Source organism: Zingiber officinale, chromosome 3B (genome assembly GCF_018446385.1).
Source record: "Zingiber officinale cultivar Zhangliang chromosome 3B, Zo_v1.1, whole genome shotgun sequence".
NCBI classification, from domain to species: domain Eukaryota; kingdom Viridiplantae; phylum Streptophyta; class Magnoliopsida; order Zingiberales; family Zingiberaceae; genus Zingiber; species Zingiber officinale.
Genome location: NC_055991.1, coordinates 79,448,974 through 79,468,822, shown reverse-complemented (window position 1 = coordinate 79,468,822; position 19,849 = coordinate 79,448,974). Strand labels below are relative to the sequence as shown.

Below are 19,849 nucleotides of genomic sequence, written 5' to 3'. Positions count from 1 at the left end.
GGGAAATTGCAGGTTAGTAATTGGAAATATTGTTTGCTAAAATTGATATGGTATCCAGATGAATATTATTTACTTGGTATAATTTGAACACCCGTGCTTGATATATTTTTCACTTGAAATCCATGTATATATAACATAGACATATAGGTCATTTTCTCATAAATTTGAAAAGTCAACTTCCTCAGTCTAGAATACTTGTAGTATCTGCTTTAAACACTTTATTGCAAGTCCCACCTCACAAAATCCCAAGTTAAGAGCTGTTACGAACTATTGGGAGAGTATTGACTGAAATACTAATGGAGGATGGATTTTTCCATGATATACTTAGTAACCTTTCCCATGTCCATATGTAACTTTTGATGATATACTTAGTAGCCAAGGAGAGTCATCCTTCAAAGCCTTGCTGATAAAGACATCACTGTTTTCTATTTAGCATCGTGGCATCAAACCCCGAATTGGATATCATTTTATGGAGGAGATAGTTTATATTCAAACTTTGCAAGAAATGCCTTTCAACACACTTTGATGAATTTTCTAGTGCAAAAGAGAGACCAAAGCAGTGTGTTTCTGCTGAAGTGATGGCTGGTATTCTTCATTCTGATGTTAATGCCTTTCAGAGGCATGGAATGAGTGGCTGATGGATCAACTTCACAACATTATTACGGTGACAATACCTGATTGGGAAGTTTGTATATGCTATGTGGAATCCTCCTATTGAAAGCAAATATTAGACTTCTTAATATGCTAACCATTACCCCAAATGACATCTACTAGTGTAGTTTCAAAAAGGTATGCTTTGCAGTTGCTAATATATCTCCACTCATTGTTGAATTGAGCCATCCATCTGCCCAAGTAAACATACAAGGTTTTGCTCCATTAATTTTTTTTAATGTGCTTTTAGCAATAGTTGTGTTGTTAATAAACTGTCACCTGGTTATCTTTATTTTTTTCCTAGCAAAACATCAACTTTTATTGTATCCTTTTCTAGTCGCACTATTTCTAAATATTACTAATAATAATATGTCATTGCATGGAGTTCTATGGAAAAATAAGATCTGTAGAGCTGACCACAAATGTGGCTTGTTGATGTTTATCAATAGAGAAACAGAAGCATTTATATAAAAACAAACATTCCTTTTTTCAAATCTATTAATATAGATATCTGCTTTCCTAATGTTTTTCAAGGATCTTGTGTGTGTTGGTACCAGGCTATTCTCTTTATACACCTATGTTATTCTTTATACATCTTTCCAATTATCATAAGACTAGGATCTGTGTTGTCCAGGTCAGTACAAAGTTGGCACTGTATGTGTTGGTACCAGGCTATTCTTTATACACCTATGTTATTTTTTACACAAGGGCAAATTAAACTAAACCTAAATAGTTGTTTCAAAAAATGTGCTTTAAGATCTATTCACATGTTATACCTCTTTTTCTGCCATGTCATCATGCCCATCTTTCAAGTTGGAGCATCCACATCTAGTATTGTATAGACCAAGTTACGAATTCCACTCAAAAATTAATAATGCTACTTAGCAGGGCATGTTCTGCTTTGTTAGTTGTTTTTCTAGCTTGATAAAAGTTAATTTTACTGATATAAAGATTCTTAATTAAGTTAGAATGATAAAATTAATGATGGTTTTTTTGAGATGTTATCTGTTGTAAGATTATCATAATTAATCTAAATTAATATTTCATCTTTGAATGTCTCCTAAAGACAGTTAATTTTCTGGATAGTATGTTGCTTAGAATAATCTTATAAATTATATGAGGAAAGTCAAGGTGTAACCTCAATGGATCATTTTTTTAAAAAAGGTTGGTTATGTAGGGATGATTGAATTACTACAAAAAGAAGCTTGGATAAATGTCCTATCCTCTCGAGTTGGCTGTGAATATCCTAAGCATAAATCATTTGGAAAGCATTGAGATCAATGGAGAAGAAACTTTTGAGAATGCCTCAATTAGTAAGGAAGCTAACAGATGGTACTTAAATGTATTTTATTTTTAGAACTGTTGCTAATATGCTTTGTTTTGCAAGTTATTTTCTTTGGAACTTTTTGCAAGTGAAATATGAAAGATTATCTTATATGTTAGACATAATTGTCAAGCTCCTTTCTAACCAGTTATTTCATTACAAGTATGAGGTGGTTGAATGTGTCACACAATCCATGGATTCAATTGTTGTCCCATTGCTTCCAGATTTCAGAACTCTCTCTTTAGATTTTTAGGATCCTATTATCATGTTAGACAAATTATTATGCTCTTATAATCAAGGATGCTTCTAGTATATTCATATGAAAAATTTTAATTATTCCGGCCAATGTGGGGTCTCGGGTAGGGATGACAACGGGGTGGGTTTGGGCCGGGTTTGGCCAATCCCAGAACCCACCCTATCAGAAAAAATGGATCCGGACCCGTCCCGCCTAATTTTTCAACCCGCCCCACTCAAAACCCGACGGGTCTATAGCGGGTTGAACCCGCCAATCCACTAAGCTTAAAAAAAATACAATTCAATAATAAGTTATTATTATTGTATTTTATATTATATAATATAAATTATAAACCATAAATATTATATATATAACGGGATGGGTTCAGGGCGAGTTTATTGAAATTCGTAACCTGCCCCGAACCCGCTTCTAAACCCGGTCAATGGGTTTAGACTCCCCGTAACTTGTTTGACCGGGTTTTTTAACCCGCCCCGAACGAGGCGGATTTAATATGGGGCCGGGTTTAAACTCACCCCATTGTCATCTCTAGTCTCGAGGAAGAAGAGGCACACAACAACAACTTTACTACCATTGCACTACTCCCTTTCAAATATTAACCAAAATAATTTTTAAATTAATATACACTTATATTAAAAAAGAAAAAAGTATCGAAATACATTATTGAAGCCATATTGTTCAAATTTGGGACCAAAATAACGGCATAACTGAGGCGGTGCATGAAGCTGTGAGGTCCCAATGAGGTGTCGGATAGCTTTATTATTGCCCCTTCATACTAATAAATCAACTAAAAAGAAAATATTGGAGCTAATTTTCTGCTAACCATAGGCAACCTTTTTCACTACGACATCCTAATGTGGGTAGTCAAGTACTTTGGTAGGATTCAAGACAAGAATTAAAGTTGCAACCCTTGACTTGTAGAGAGGGTTATATAACCATAAGAGAAAGAAGTTGCTCAATTATCTTGACGACAACAAAATCTCAACCGCCCCTTCATACTAATAAAATCAACTAAAAAAATATATATTGGAGCTAATTTTCTGCTAACCATAGGCAACCTTTCACTACGACATCCTAATGTGGGTAGTCAAGTACTTTGGTAGTTCGAGACAAGAATTAAAACTACAACCCTTGACTTGTAGAGGGTTATAACCATAAGAGAAAGAAGTTGCTCAATTATCTTGACGACAACAAAATCTCAACTGCTTTATGTTTTAGCTAGTTTCTCATAGTTCATTTAGTTTCTTTTAATAGTCTAAAATGATGTTTATAGCATGCCCCATCGCAAAATTATCAATTTTATTCAACAAAATAAATCATCATTTGACCCCCTATGTGGTAGTTGATTGAAGATCCTTGATGGTTTTTATTGTACTTGGCAAAATAATTACATTAGTTTTCAACATTGATTTAACTATAGAGATATTTTTAGGGCTGCAAATTGTGGTATTGATTCCAGTGGACCATGGAGCTGTCTTCATGATGCTATTGGAGCTTTTAGGTGTAATTTCCTGCCTGACCTTTTGTGATTTGGGAGCTTGCTTTTTTGAAATCTAAGATTTTTAGAATTGTTTCAGGTAACAATTTATTAATTGATGGTACTCCTCTTTCGATTTACTTTTGTATTTTGGATCGTATTCCATAGGAAGCTCTAAATTTTGATTGACTTGGTAGAATCGGTATTGTTTCAACTAGCTCTGGTGCATCGTGTGTTCTAGAACCTGCCACTTTCAATATTTTTCTATAGAATTTGAGAAATGATGGATTAGCAAATTCGACGGTATTATGGTATTCACTCCATGTATCTTTTGTAATGCTCATATTCTAGAATTGCAAGCTTAGTAATGAATTAATATGTCGCACAAAGATGGTTTTTCATGTTGATTTTTTGGGTGTTGTAGTATGCTTGAGTTGGTTTTGCAAAATTTTTGAGTTTTCCTTGGCTGCTGAATTGTAAGAGAAGAAAACTCTGTGCCTCATATTGATGTAGTATAGTATCTAATTGTGGTACTCTTGGAATGCAATCATCTAGTGGATGCATGCATGGAGTTGTTCTTATGCTGTGATGGGAATTTTTAACTCCATCATTAACTGCGGGCCTTTTGAACTAGCCCTTTTATTTTTTGGAAACTTTCTTTTCTTGGTTGGTATCTTAGATTTTTGTAACTGTTGGAGGTAACAATTTTATTGATATATGTGATGTGATTTTTCGGGATATGTACTAGATTTCTTTTGCTTGAAATTGAACTCAGTCTACTTGCTTGGAATTTTTCTGGAGGAAACTTTTTTTAAAATTTTGGTTAACTGGCATTTAACTCAGTCTACTATGCTCAACTGTTATGGTGTGTCAAAGTTTGAGTTATGTATCTGAAGGATTTTTTATTTAATTTTTTGCTACAATAATGGATGAGTTATGGTTTGGTTAGTGGAAGCTTGTGGGCTCCCTATGAAATTGGTATGAGCAAGATTTTGGTATGTTTGTTTCTTTGAATTTGGTTCTGATGGCTTTGATTCTTGTGTATATAAAGTCAGATTATTGGCATTTTGGTCATTGCAGTTTGCTTTATATGTTGCTAAATTATTATTGCTAAATGCAGTTGTGACAGGTTATCTGGGAACCAATTCTTGTTCAACTTGACACCTGATGTAAAATTCATTTCTGATCTGGACCAAGCCTTGATTGGAACTTCCTTTCTTTTGCTGGTAACTCATTCTTCATAAAAAAACACATTAACTTTCAACAATTGTTTATTTCACACTAGTTTCACAAGCAGAAGTCTATAGTATCATGTTCTACTTTAATCCTTTCGTAGTTAACTCTATCTTATTGATACATATATATTCCTGCAAGAGCTCTTTGAGCGCTTGGCAAATCTTCTAGAACAATATAGTCTATGCTATCCTAATTTCTGAGTATTATTTTTCTAAATTTTCTATTTTATCATTCTGCTGATAAATTCTTTGATTTTCTAGATATTATCATCGTTCAAATGGAGGTTGATGGATTTATTCCTTGGAATAATTTCTTCGATACTTAATAATTAATTTCCAGAAGTGTCTCCAACTTGGGAAACTATATGATATTCATATAAATGAAGAAAGTTATATCAGATTGCCTTATAGAAACATTTAGCTATAATTATTTCTTCTCAGTAACTCAAGCCAAAGTAAATCCCCTGACTTTTTCTTGGGAAAGTTGGAAAGGGCTTTGTTTGTTGAAGTGATGCTAAAACCAATAGATCGTGGTCAGTAGTATAGCAAGAATGAATCCCTCCTTAGTTCTTCCATTTGTTGCATCTAGGTGTCAGATAACCTTAGAAAGTGTGAGTAACTGTTATGATACTGCACTTAAAAAAAATGGATTACCTAATTGAGCATATAATAAGTATGCCCTTGGGCATTAGTATCATCGATAAACATTCTTTCCTTTTACTTATGTGAAATTTTCTTCGTCATGTTATAGTAGAGTGAAATAATCTATTTGCCTCAGTTGGTGAATTTCACAGTTTGGCGCTTCAATAAATGCGTTGCTAGGAAAAAAGAATTATGGAGGATCAAATTTTTATTTCTGATTAAAAGGAAAGGTTCCTTATAAAAACAATAAAATAAAATTATTTAAAATCCTATATCATGAGACTTAGTGCAACATAAACCAAATTATCTAAAACAATAAAATAAAAGCAATAACATTTTAAAGTTTATTTTACTGGATATAGACAGTGCAAAATTTATTTTAAAATTGGTCTATAAATTTTGTGTTCCTGATATAAAAATATTTGTAATCCTTTCCACTTGCCAGAGCAAAGCATGCTTTCGAGAACATGTTCAAATGCCAATGTGGGAGATTGGTATCATCATCTCTTCATCCTTCAGTACCATTTCCACCTCTTCCTTCCCAGCCCATGAGAAAATACTCGTTTGAGTTGGTGATGAACTCTTACCTCGTGAAAAAGCCTTGGTACTGAAATGTTTATTTTTGTCATTTCTCTTGTTACATTTAGACTATTTGTTTCTTTGTTTTTGGTGAACTAACCATGTGTTGTTAAAGGTCTTCGGTTTAATTGTACAGTGTGGGGATGCAGTGTGGTAAGGTCTCCATGTGTACAATGGAAAAAAGTCTTTAAGCTTAATGACAGGTAGTGTTTTTATCCATCCTACTCTTTAATGTAATGTTGCTCAATATATTTTAATTTTTCTTCATATTGTTTGATGTTCCAACATGAGAAGAGGTTAGAATTACGATTGCTATGTTGTTCAAACTTTGCCAAAGCAATCTTTCAAAATAGTACAACTAATTCTAGGCTTATCTTAAATGAAATAATTATTACTTAATAAACTTCTTTATTAATCATTCTTTTAGATAAAAGGTGTTCCCTAGTTACAAATGGGATGTTTGATAATGCTCATATTAGACTCACTCTAGCAAGAAGGTAGTCTATATAATAGGTTGTCGATCAACTATCCACTTAGTATCCATCCTACTCTTTAATGTAATGTTGCTCAATATATTTTAATTTTTCTTCATATTGTTTGATGTTCCAACATGAGAAGAGGTGTCTAGGCTTATCTTAAATGAAATAATTATTACTTAATAAACTTCTTTATTAATCATTCTTTTAGATAAAAGGAGTTCCCTAGTTACAAATGGGATGTTTGATAATGCTCATATTAGACTCACTCTAGCAAGAAGGTAATCTATATAATAGGTTGTCGATCAACTATCCACTTAGGATCAAATGCGTGGAGTTGAAATTATAGCTTGTATTTATCTACAAGAGTCATTTATTTCTTAGAGGTTACTTCTGGTATGAGTCCAGCTTTGAAACTTTATGGTTGCACTTTGATTGGTATAGCTCATATCACACTACAACATTTTGTTTTGTGTAGTTCATTGTCATTCTTATTCTTTGTTTTTCTATTTTTTTTTTCCAAACTTCCTTTTTGTCTCTAAAATAATCATTCAACTAGTTCATTGTCCTATTTTGTCAGAATTTTCTTCTGGTCAATGCAGTACTTGCTAAATGGAAACCGCAGGTTATGACGAATACAAGAGGATTAAGAAATTGGCTTTTTGAAAAGGTAATTATTTTTCTTTTTCTAGGTCCAAGGGATATTAACAAACTTCTTTGTAGAGTATGAGCATTGTGGTAGTCACTAATGAAGAGAATAGTCGATCCATGTTGTAGATATAATTTTTAAATTTCATTGGATAGATGTGAATTAATGTGATAACTTTAGTTCCACTTTTTGCTTATATAATTTTTTTTTACTTTATTCTCTTGGGTTGTAATTCGGATGGAATTGAAATTCTTATCCTATTAGACTTCTCAATATTGTCTAGTGATCTTGGCTTTCTGATATCATCGACATATCCTCGGGCTATATTATTCTATAACAGCCCCTGGGCTAGGCTCTTTTCACAAATATCCCTAGCAGATTGATTTTCTCAACTTATTGGTATTTTATCCTCAGAAGTGACTTGTCTCCTAGTCTTATTGGTATTTTCAATATTATACCTTATTGATCTGCTCGGTTGGGACATTATTGGACTTCTGGTATTCTTGGTTTTCTGGTTATCATCCTCCACACCAAGGGATCAAACTTCTTTCCTCGGTCGGGACATTATTGGACTTCTGGTATTCTTGGTTTTCTGGTTATCATCCTCCTGACCAAGGGATCAAACTCCTTTCCTCGGTCGGGACATTATTGGACTTCCGGTATTCTTGGTTTTCTGGTTATCATGCTCCTGACCAAGGGATCAAACTCCTTTCCCCGGTGAGGACATTATTGGACTTCTGGTATTCTTGGTTTTCTGGTTATCATCATCCCGACCAAGGGATCGAACTTCTTTCCCTGTTGGAATATTATTGGACTTTTGGTATTCTTGGCTTTCTCATTATTATCCTCCCGACATAGGGATTGAGCTCCTCTCTCCAGTCAGGACACTATTGATATGTTGTATTGGGATATTATTGGACTTCTGGTATTTCTGGTTTTCTAGTTATCATCCTCCCGACCAAGGGATCAAACTCCTTTCGTCAGTCGGGACAATATTGGACTTCTGGTATTCTTGGCTTTCTTGTTATTATCCGCCTGATATAATGAGCTCCTCCCATCGGTCTGGATGGATCTTCTTAATGGTCATGAGATCAAGCTCCCTTTCTCAGTTGGATTATAATTCTGGTACATATAGATATTATTATTTCTCCCCGGTCCAAATGAAATGGATATTCTTGTATTATGGCTTATTCTTATTCTTAGCATGGGATCGAGTCCTTTCTTCTCGGTCCAATGAAATAGATATTCTGGTATTCTTAACATTTTTATTATTTTCCTCACGACCAATTATCTAGTTCCTCTCACTGGTTAGGGCAAGATGGGAAAAGAGGGATTCCTTTTGATTTTTTTACTCTAAGTTAGTAGCTGATATTTAATCTACCAAACTAATTGTTACCATTATTTTTGGGTCATTGAATCCTATAATTTTATGTATTTTTGCATTTTAACTTTACATCTTTCCTATTTGATGTTGATATTTTTGTTTGTCCTCTTCTCATTCACATGTTGTTAATTAATTTCTATTCCTAAATTAATAATCATTACTTTCAATAATGGTGTGAAATCGATGACAATTAAGTAGATTCTCTTAGCCTCGGTCCTGCTTATGTTGTGTTGAAACTTATAGAAAGAAAATTCTTATGCACTTGTTTGTATATGTTCCTGCTAACCAATTAAATCTTTTGTTGCTTAAATTTGTCAGCATTTGTGATGTAGGTGTTCTAGATATCCTAATGATGTATGATACATTTTCAACATCATGTCAATCAATTGTTATCCGAATATTTGGTCGTTATTGGTCTTCTGGTATTCTTGTCTTTCTGGTTATTATTATCCTCCAGACCTCGGGATTGACCTCTTTTCAATTAGGATGGATCGGAGTTTTGGTCTTCTTAATATTTTTACTTGTCCCATGATCATGGTATTCAGCTCCTCTCTCCAATCACATTATATTGGACTTCTGGTATTCCACGCTTTTTGCTTATCATCTTCCCAACCAAGGATCAAACTCCTCTTCCTCGGTCAGAACTGTGTTGGACTTCTGGTATTCTTGTTATTCTTATTATGTTCTTCATTTCTAACTTTTTTCACTATTAGCTATGAGTTTCAATGTTTTGTTCTTAAGGCTTTGCTTTTAGCCATATGCTTGTGTAATGTAGGCTTCTCTTGTTCTCACAAGTTCCATATCTAGTATCTTCTTTATTTGTTCGAGAATGTTCATGTATTTTTGAGAACTCTACTATATTCATATTTTGTACACTTTTGTATTGTAGTTCAATCAAGTTACAATCATATTATGAGGGAACTATGTCAGAAATTTTCCTTACTCTAGGGGTCTTTTACTTTTATTTATTAACATGATTTGATGTTTGCTTACTTGGTCGTTATTGGTTTTCTGGTATTCTTGTCTTTCTAGTTATTATTATCCTCCAGATCTCGGGATTGACCTCTTCTCAATTAGGATGGATCGGAGTTTTGGTCTTCTTAATATTTTTACTTGTGCCATGATCGTGGTATTCAGCTCCTCTCTCCAATCACAATATATTGGACTTTTGGTATTCCACGCTTTTTGCTTATCATCTTCCCAACCAAGGATTAAACTCCTCTTCCTCGGTCAGAACTGTGTTGGACTTCTGGTATTCTTGTTATTCTTATTATGTTCTTCATTTCTAACTTTTTTCACTATTAGCTATGAGTTTCAATGTTTTGTTCTTAAGGCTTTGCTTTTAGCCATATGCTTGTGTAATGTAGGCTTCTCTTGTTCTCACAAGTTCCATATCTAGTATCTTCTTTATTTGTTCGAGAATGTTCATGTATTTTTGAGAACTCTACTATATTCATATTTTGTACACTTTTGTATTGTAGTTCAATCAAGTTACAATCATATTATGAGGGAACTATGTCAGAAATTTTCCTTACTCTAGGGGTCTTTTACTTTTATTTATTAACATGATTTGATGTTTGCTTACTTGTAGATTGAGTCTATTTAGACTTCGAGGTAGTAATCAGTAAAAGTATCATTAGTTAGCTTCATTGATAGTATTCATGAGGTTCTATATAAATATATATATATATATATATATATATATATATGACAAGCTTATTATTCTCGCTATTCTTATGATGATCACGATTTCTAGCTTTTCACTAGTGGCTATGATATTCAATGTTTTGTTCATTGGGCTTTGCTTTTAGCCATATGCTTGTGTAATGTGGGCTTCTCTTGTTTTCACAAGCTCCTCTTCCCTGCTGAATTATAATCCATATTCACATATTCTTGGAATTCTTTTGCTTATCATCTTCATGGTCGTGGAATCGAGCTCCTCTCTTCGGTTGAATTATAATCGGTATTCGCGTATTTCATGCCTTATTCATGGCCGTAGCATTGAACTCTCTCCCCGATCAGATTATAATTGATATTTAGGCATTCTACGCATTCTTTTATTTATTATCTTCTTGGGTATTGAGCTCTTCTTGGTCGGTATTTATATATTCTGGGCGCACTCTCAAAGAAGCAAATTGTTGGTGTTTGCTCAAATTTGGTAACCTATTCTCTCTTTCTTACTTGTCTTTTAATTTATACTGCACTCATCAATTGAGACTATGCTAAGTCTTGCTCATTTCTTTTGCTTATCATCTTCATGGTCGTGGAATCGAGCTCCTCTCTTTGGTTGGATTATAATCGGTATTCGGGTATTTCATGCCTTATTCATGGCCGTAGCATTGAACTCTCTCCCCGATCAGATTATAATTGATATTTAGGCATTCTACGCACTCTTTTATTTATTATCTTCTTGGGTATTGAGCTCTTCTTGGTCGGTATTTATATATTCTGGGCCCACTCTTCGAGATACAAATTGTTGGTGTTTGCTCAAATTTGGTAACCTATTCTCTCTTTCTTACTTGTCTTTTAATTTATACTGCACTCATCAATTGAGACTTAGCATCAATTGAGACTATGCTAAGTCTTGCTCATTTCTAGCCCCATCTCTTTCTAGTTGGGCATACGAGATAGTTGTTGCTTTGCGTTTTATTTCTACAAAAGATGTACATGCTGAAGGTCAAGTTCCCAAAGGCCCTTCATTGGGTATTTTTGAGCAAATAGTTAATGGTCTATCGGTGGCATGTAAAGTTCGACCACTTTCAGCAGATATGTTTATCTTTATGTTTCCAGTATTTTTCTGTCTAAATTTAGTTATCATTCAACTTTACTTGTCGCTAGCTTCATTTCTGCTAGGTTATTGAGCATATTCTGCTTTCTCCCAAGAAGACTACTTGCATTTCACGATGATTGCACTTCCTACTTCTGAGCCTCCATGGCTACTACACCTGGGAACTTCTGATATGACAAACACTTCTGACATATTTTCTAGTATTGGTTTGTTGTTAAAATATTTTCTCCCAACAGATTTTTCTTTATAACTTGTTCACTATTTTTCATTCTCTTTATTGCTAGAGTGTTAGTTTAGTTTATATTAGTTTTAGCTCATGAGCAATTGAGTGTCAATTCTTTTAATTGATATGTCTCTCTGTTGTACTCTTAAAATGATTGGTCATGTCGAAAGAGGGTTCATTGAGGTGCCTCTTGGAGCTACATGGGTTCAGCAATAATGCGAGCTTCGGGATTTGATACAATTCAGGTACAATGGTTTGCTAACTTATTATGATATTGTGAACTTGCATTTATGTTATTCTCCTTAACAGATATCATTTGTTTTTCCTGTTAATGGTGGTTTTACAATGGAGTTGGCTGTTGCTTAGTTTTGTTCCAGTGGAATTGGCAGCCATGAAGTGATTCTTGTAGATTTTGAGGTAAACAATGAAGAAACTAGCTTTTTCTTGCCATGCATCTTATCATTAAAATGGAGTGATAGAAAGATCTGAGGTGTCAGATTCACACTTGCAAGCATCAAATGTGTTTGTTATGTCATTGTTTTTCTTGTATACTAAATTACTAATAATTTCTTTGCATTCTATTTTGAGTAAACATGTGTTGGAAATGAGATATCTTGGTGATTGTGGGGCGATTCAATCTTCTTACAAGCTTTCTATATTTCCCAGTGCCAATTAATAGCTCTCATTGTGCTAGTGCTAATTTAACATTAAGATCTATAGAGGTATCTACTTGTTTGGTCCTAGCATGTCAATTTTTTCTATATTTTCCAGGGTCAACAAATGGGATATACTTGCTTTGTGAAATATATCATTTTTTCTATACTTGTTTGGTCCTAGCTTTACCAAGGAAGGATTTGAGATCACAAAGTCTTCAGTCTAGAAGTGTTTATGATGACAATCTTTCAAGTGTGTAATCTAGTGGAGTCATCACTTGTAATTATTATCTATATAAATAGTAAAAAAAGGACATCTTTATGATTGTTTGTTCCACTTTATAGTCATATATTAAAAAGAGTTGAATTAAAATTTTCAAATAAAGTTCCCAAGATCATTTTTATGTACATTGACTTCTTAAGTTGACATATGAGACCAATCTCCTTGAGCAACAAATCTTGTATGATGTTTCATATAGATCCTAGAGAGAGGAAGGGTTAGACAGAGTGAATCTTGGCCACTAGATAGAATTTATCAATTCAATTAATGCCATAGATGTGAGTATAGCCCTTAGCTACTAGTCGAGTTTTGAGATGATCAACAATGTTGTTTGGTGATTATTAACTAAGAAGATCCATTTGCTATCCATGGTGGACTTTCCTAGATAAAGAGAGACCAACCCTAAAGAGCTTAAAATTGTGAGATTTATCTCATTGATTATAGTTTTTTGCCACCTTGGATTTAAAAGTACTTCTGAAACATGTTTTACAATTTAATCATAGACATAAAGAAGACATAAAGAAGACACAAAGATAGAGTATTTGGGTGACAATTTCATAGGATATATAAAATGAGAAAGTGGATAGGAATTGTATTGCTTACATTGTGGAAAAACAGTGTCAGAATTAGTAGGGGATTAAGGATAATGATTAGTGATTCAAGAATGGGAGAGTTTTAAAGATGATGGAGTGGCTTCTTTGTGTGATTGTTGACTATATACCTATAAGGAAGTTGCCTCTTGTGGTGGGTCAACAACAACAAAGTGTACATAGAGGTTTATAGATGGTGGTGTAAAGGACAATAGAATAGAAACAATAACACACATATAGTGATAGAATAAAGACTTAGATGATTTCCTTAGTTGTAAAATTTTCACTTTTGGTGGACGAATTAGCTTTATGTGATCAACGATCATTGATAAAGGAGAATCTTAGAGACAAATGTTTATTAGGATGACAAGGTTCAATGACATTGGTAACTTCATTATCATTGTTAATAATCAAGATTATACTCCATGCATGTGAAATGAAGAATAAAGTTGTTATGATGTGCAAATAACTTTAGAAAATCAAATATAGAGAGTATGCATTTCTAGTAATCTCCCCATCTCAGTTGTCTTGAATTTTAGTAAATATATTGAATGTTTCACTTTGATTTTCATTTTTGGTCTTTAGAGGGGAATTTTTATTTCCATTCATGTATGATTTTTTGCTATGTTGTTTAATAGGGTAACCTACAATTTGACTTAAAAGAAACTTGTATAATCTACAATATTTATTAATTGTGGCGTAATTTCAAATAATTTTTGGTTATCACAATAATTTTGTGTTCATCAATCACAATTCATTATTTTATAGGTTTTGATTGCCCTTGTGAAGGATCACTTTCAGCGCTTTCTTCTCGATATCATCCGAAATTGTTCTCACCAAAAGTCTTCTTCTTTTTGTGATAGGCATTTGATACTTTTTAAGGGAAATTTCTAGTTTTTTTGTTTTTTTCATTCTTTTTAATTAATCCAGTGCAACGCTTTTTAACTCTAATTTCAATGATGACACAACATTTGCCAAGATCCTTGGGCGTCATCTTTCAAAACTACAAGTGGTTCTACCTGTAATTTTGGATGGTATGTTGATTATATTAGTCATAACTTTGTACATTTATCTCATGTTTAGCATCTTCTTCAAGGCTTTCTAATAAAAATGAATCGGTTTATGATGCTACACTAATTGCTAGCCATGTCTGTTGAGCATAATGTGACAACCTTTGTTTCTAAACATTTTTACTTTCATCCTTACTCTGTTTTTTTTATTTTAATTGGGTAATAAAATTACTATTTTAGTGATAATTGGTGTATATGACAACTCTATTGAACTTCTTGGCGATCTTCTTTTCAAGGTAAGATTTGTTTAAGATTTTGTTATCTCAGGGATCTTTGTGAATAAGGAAGGGCTTATGGCTTTACAGGTTGCTGGAACCTTTGGAAGAGCAATTCTTGAGCTTTGTAGTGATGACGAAGGTCCAAGTACAGAGGCACATGGCCTCGTAATTATTGAGGTCCTTGGGCAAAGAAGTCGCAATGAAGTTCTTGCTGAAATTTATATGGTTTGTAGAGATATTAACTTGACTTTGCATCAATATGTGGTATTCTATTGTGTTTTGTTTTCTTATTGCCACATTACTATTTTGCACAATGAATTTAATGTTGTTGAACATAAAACGATCTCATATTTTTTATGTTTGGCGGCACTACATGTATGGAAGATTATCTTCTTTTCAAGGTAAGATATGTTTAAGATTTTATTATCTCAGGGATCTTTGTGAATAAGGAAGGGCTTATGGCTTTGCAGGTTGCTGGAACCTTTGGAAAAGCAATTCTTGAGGTTGGGAGTGATGACGAAGGTCCAAGCACAGAGGCACATGGATGACCCTGCAATTATTGAGGTCCCTGGGCAAAGAAGTCACAATGAAGTTCTTGCTGAAATTTATATGGTTCGTAGTGATATTAACTGGAGTTTGCATCAGTTATGTGGTATTTCTTTCTATTGTGTTTTGTTTTCTTGTTGTCACATTACTATTTTGCACAATGAATTTAATGTTGTTGTTGAACATAAACGTATCTCATATTTTTTATGTTTGGCGGCACTGTATGTATGGAAGACTATCTTCTTTTCAAGGTAAGATTTGGAAAAGCAATTCTTGAGCTTGGGAGTGATGACGAAGGTCCAAGCACAGAGGCACATGGATGACCCTGCAATTATTGAGGTCCTTGGGCAAAGAAGTCACAATGAAGTTCTTGCTGAAATTTATATGGTTCGTAGTGATATTAACTTGACTTTGCATCAGTTATGTGGTATTTCTTTCTTGTGTTTTGTTTTCTTATTGTCACATTCCTATTTTGCACAATGAATTTAATGTTGTTGAACATAAACGTATCTCCTATTTTTTATATTTGGCGGCACTGCATGTATGGAAGACTATCTTCTTTTCAAGGTAAGATTTGTTTAAGATTTTGTTATTTCAGGGATCTTTGTGAATAAGGAAGGGCTTATGACTTTGCAGGTTGCTGGAACCATTGGAAAAGCAATTCTTGAGCTTGGGAGTGATGACGAAAGTCCAAGCACAGAGGTACATCGATGACCTTGCAATTATTGAGGTCATTGGGCAAAGAAGTTGCAATGAAGTTCTTGCTGAAATTTATATGGTTCGTAGTGATATTAACTTGACTTTGCATCAGTTATGTGGTATTTCTTTCTATTGTGTTTTGGTTTCTTATTGTCACATTACTATTTTGCACAATGAATTTAATGTTGTTGTTGAACATAAACGCATCTCATATTTTTTATGTTTGGCGGCACTACATATATGGAAGACTATCTTCTTTTCAAGGTAAGATTTGTTTAAGATTTTCTTATCTCAGGGATCTTTGTGAATAAGGAAGGGCTTATGGCTTTGCAGGTTGCTGGAACCTTTGGAAAAGCAATTCTTGAGGTTGGGAGTGATGACGAAGGTCCAAGCACAGAGGCACATCGATGACGGTAAGATTTGTTTAAGATTTTCTTATCTCAGGGATCTTTGTGAATAAGGAAGGGCTTATGGCTTTGCAGGTTGCTGGAACCTTTGGAAAAGCAATTCTTGAGGTTGGGAGTGATGACGAAGGTCCAAGCACAGAGGCACATGGATGACCCTGCAATTATTCAAGTCCTTGGGCAAAGAAGTCGCAATGAAGTTCTTGCTGAAATTTATATGGTTCGTAGTGATATTAATTTGACTTTGCTTCAGTTATGTGGTATTTCTTTCTATTGTGTTTTGTGTTCTTATTGTCACATTACTATTTTGCACAATGAATTTAATGTTGTTGAACATAAACGTATCTCATATTTTTTATGTTGGCGGCACTGCATGTATGGAATACTATCTTCTTTTCAAGGTAAGATTTGTTTAAGATTTTGTTATCTAAGGGATCTTTGTGAATAAGGAAGGGCTTATGGCTTTGCAGGTTGCTGGAACCTTTGGAAAAGCAATTCTTGAGGTTGGGAGTGATGACGAAGGTCCAAGCACAGAGGCACATGGATGACCCTGCAATTATTCAGGTCCTTGGGCAAAGAAGTGGCAATGAAGTTCTTGCTGAAATTTATATGGTTCGTAGTGATATTAACTTGACTTTGAATCAGTTATGTGGTATTTCTTTCTATTGTGTTTTGTTTTCTTATTGTCACATTACTATTTTGCACAATGAATTTAATGTTGTTGTTGAAAAATTTATATGGTTCGTAGTGATATTAACTTGACTTTGCATCATTTATGTGGTATTTCTTTCTATTGTGTTTTGTTTTCTTGTTGTCACATTACTATTTTGCACAATGAATTTACTGTTGTTGTTGAACATAAACGTATCTCATATTTTTTATGTTTGGCGGCACTGCATGTATGGAAAGGCTTATGGCTTTGCAGGTTGCTGGAACCTTTGGAAAAGCAATTCTTGAGCTTGGGAGTGATGACGAAGGTCCAAGCACAGAGGCACATGGATGACCCTGCAATTATTGAGGTCCTTGGGCAAAGAAGTCGCAATGAAGTTCTTGCTGAAATTTATATGGTTCGTAGTGATATTAATTTGACTTTGCTTCAGTTATGTGGTATTTCTTTCTATTGTGTTTTGTGTTCTTATTGTCACATTACTATTTTGCACAATGAATTTAATGTTGTTGAACATAAACGTATCTCATATTTTTTATGTTGGCGGCACTGCATGTATGGAATACTATCTTCTTTTCAAGGTAAGATTTGTTTAAGATTTTGTTATCTAAGGGATCTTTGTGAATAAGGAAGGGCTTATGGCTTTGCAGGTTGCTGGAACCTTTGGAAAAGCAATTCTTGAGGTTGGGAGTGATGACGAAGGTCCAAGCACAGAGGCACATGGATGACCCTGCAATTATTCAGGTCCTTGGGCAAAGAAGTCGCAATGAAGTTCTTGCTGAAATTTATATGGTTCGTAGTGATATTAATTTGACTTTGCTTCAGTTATGTGGTATTTCTTTCTATCGTGTTTTGTTTTCTTGTTGTCACATTACTATTTTGCACAATGAATTTAATGTTGTTGTTGAACATAAACGTATCTCATATTTTTTATATTTGGTGGCACTGCATGTATGGAAGACTATCTTCTTTTCAAGGTAAGATTTGTTTAAGATTTTGTTATCTCAGGGATCTTTGTGAATAAGGAAGGGCTTACGACTTTGCAGGTTGCTAGAACCTTTGGAAAAGAAATTCTTGAGTTTGGGAGTGATGACGAAGGTCCAAGCACAGAGGCACATGGATGGCCCTGCAATTATTGAGGTCCTTGGGCAAAGAAGTCGCAATGAAGTTCTTGCTGAAATTTATATGGTTCGTAGTAATATTAACTTGACTTTGCATCAGTTATGTGGTATTTCTTTCTATTGTGGTTTGTTTTCTTGTTGTCACATTAGTATTTTGAACAATGAATTTAATGTTGTTGTTGAACATAAACGTATCTCATATTTTTCATGTTTTGCAGCACTGCATGTATGGAAGACTATCTTCTTTTCAAGGTAAGATTTCTTTAAGATTTTGTTCTCTCAGGGATCTTTGTGAATAAGGAATGGCTTATGGCTTTGCAGGTTGCTAGAACCTTTGGAAAAGCAATTCTTGAGCTTTGGAGTGATGACGAAGGTCCAAGCATAGAGGCACATGGATGACCCTGCAATTATTGAGGTCCTTGGGCAAAGAAGTCGCAATGAAGGTCTTGCTGAAATTTATATGGTTCGTAGTGATATTAACTCGACTTTGCATCATTTATGTGGTATTTCTTTCTATTGTGTTTTGTTTTCTTGTTGTCACATTACTATTTTGCACAAAGAATTTAATGTTGTTGTTGAACATAAACGTATATCATATTTTTTATGTTTGGCGGCACTGCATGTATGGAAGACTATCTTGGCAAATACTCCCAAGACTCTCAAAGAAATAATGCCAGTCTTAATGAATACTCTGCTTTCGTCTCTGCTTCATCTTCATTAGAAAGACAACATGTTTGTTTTCTAAAGGTATTGAAGTATTTATTATGTACGTACTCAACTGAATAATCAATGATCCATCATGTTAGGTTGCTGGAAGAGCACTTGGTTCTTGTTCGGAAGCTTGGGGAGATTATTTTGCCTTCAATTATTCCAATTTTAACTCAAGGGGTTAAACACCCTGACCGTAGTAGAAGACAAGTGAGTTTATTTTGTTTTGATACTTGCTTGAATGCTTTTAGAATATATTTTACACCAGGTGCCTTGGCAATGTATACTTTAGCACATATTTATTTATGTGTACAATTCCAAAAGCCTTTTAGCGTTTTGTTAATTAATTCATGAGAATTTATTAAATTGTTAAACAGTGCTAATAAAATGATCATTTAGTATTGTTGAATATACTTCACTTTTTTTTGGGTTCAGTTTACAGGAAATTCATTTCCATGAATGCTTAAGTATTGGAGAGTTTAGTTCGGTAAAGTACTTGATTAAGTGTTCTATGCTAGCGCTTGAGTCTTTATTTTTATCGTGTTTCAAAAGGGTGTAAGCATTGGTCTGAGTGAAGTTATGACGAGTACTGGTAAACACCAATAAACTTTATCGATGAACTTATCCCTACAATACGTACAACTCTATGCGATAGGTTTGATTTTCTATTTTCTATTTACACATTTTTTTGTATGATGTTGAACATTTATTCAACTTGTATGATCACTCTTCAACTTGTTATATAGCATGCAAGAGGTTCATAAATCAGCTGGCTTGGCATTTAGCACTCTTTACCAGGTTTACCTATATGTTTTATTTGATGTTCCTTAATTGACAATTTGCTAGAATGCAAGGAATTGATGAAAAATTTTCCACACCCCTTCATGCATTAGAGGATGATGAAACTTCTGATACAGTGCTTGATGGACTCAAACAAATATTGAGGTTATTTAATTATTTGGTGTCTTCATACTTCTTTCGTGACGGCAAGCAAGCTTGTTTAATTACCCTTGTATCCTCATTTCTTGCCTATTTCAATGTAGGGATTGCGGTCGTTTTGCCTCACATCTTGCCTAAATTAGTCCAATTTCCACTTTCATGAGATTGACATGGTAGTTCTTACTTCACCTGTTCATCTTATCTAGTGCCTTCAATGCTTATGCTTTGGGTGCCATAGCTGAAGTTGCCATCTTAATTCACATATTGGAATGA

General features: G+C 34.0%; 2 protein-coding genes and 1 long non-coding RNA gene across 3 annotated transcripts in view; all 3 read left to right on the top strand.

Moving 5' to 3' along the window:
- The first annotated feature begins 3,976 nt into the window (after positions 1-3,976).
- On the top strand, positions 3,977-10,620 carry LOC122056631. The gene is made up of 6 exons (XR_006133330.1): positions 3,977-4,931; positions 6,035-6,186; positions 6,298-6,364; positions 7,263-7,307; positions 9,720-9,922; positions 10,523-10,620. It is a non-coding gene; the product is annotated as an uncharacterized LOC122056631 (long non-coding RNA).
- Positions 10,621-11,853: 1,233 nt separating this feature from the next.
- LOC122056627 lies at positions 11,854-17,166 on the top strand. The gene is made up of 10 exons (XM_042618676.1): positions 11,854-11,926; positions 12,048-12,098; positions 14,580-14,717; positions 14,877-14,893; positions 14,963-15,104; positions 15,306-15,425; positions 15,589-15,605; positions 15,675-15,816; positions 16,071-16,140; positions 17,137-17,166. Exons 1-10 carry the CDS (start codon positions 11,882-11,884, stop codon positions 17,142-17,144), a joined length of 750 nt encoding a protein of 249 aa, XP_042474610.1. The 5' UTR covers positions 11,854-11,881; the 3' UTR covers positions 17,145-17,166.
- Positions 17,167-17,378: 212 nt separating this feature from the next.
- The window catches only part of LOC122054963, a 42,239-nt gene continuing 39,768 nt past the window's right edge, over positions 17,379-19,849 (top strand). Inside the window, exons 1-5 of the mRNA XM_042616372.1 lie at positions 17,379-17,389; positions 17,459-17,600; positions 17,769-17,785; positions 17,855-17,996; positions 18,165-18,181. Coding sequence (XP_042472306.1) covers positions 17,502-17,600; positions 17,769-17,785; positions 17,855-17,996; positions 18,165-18,181 — 275 coding nt within the window. The 5' untranslated portion in view covers positions 17,379-17,389; positions 17,459-17,501. The remainder of the gene's footprint in view (positions 17,390-17,458; positions 17,601-17,768; positions 17,786-17,854; positions 17,997-18,164; positions 18,182-19,849) is intronic.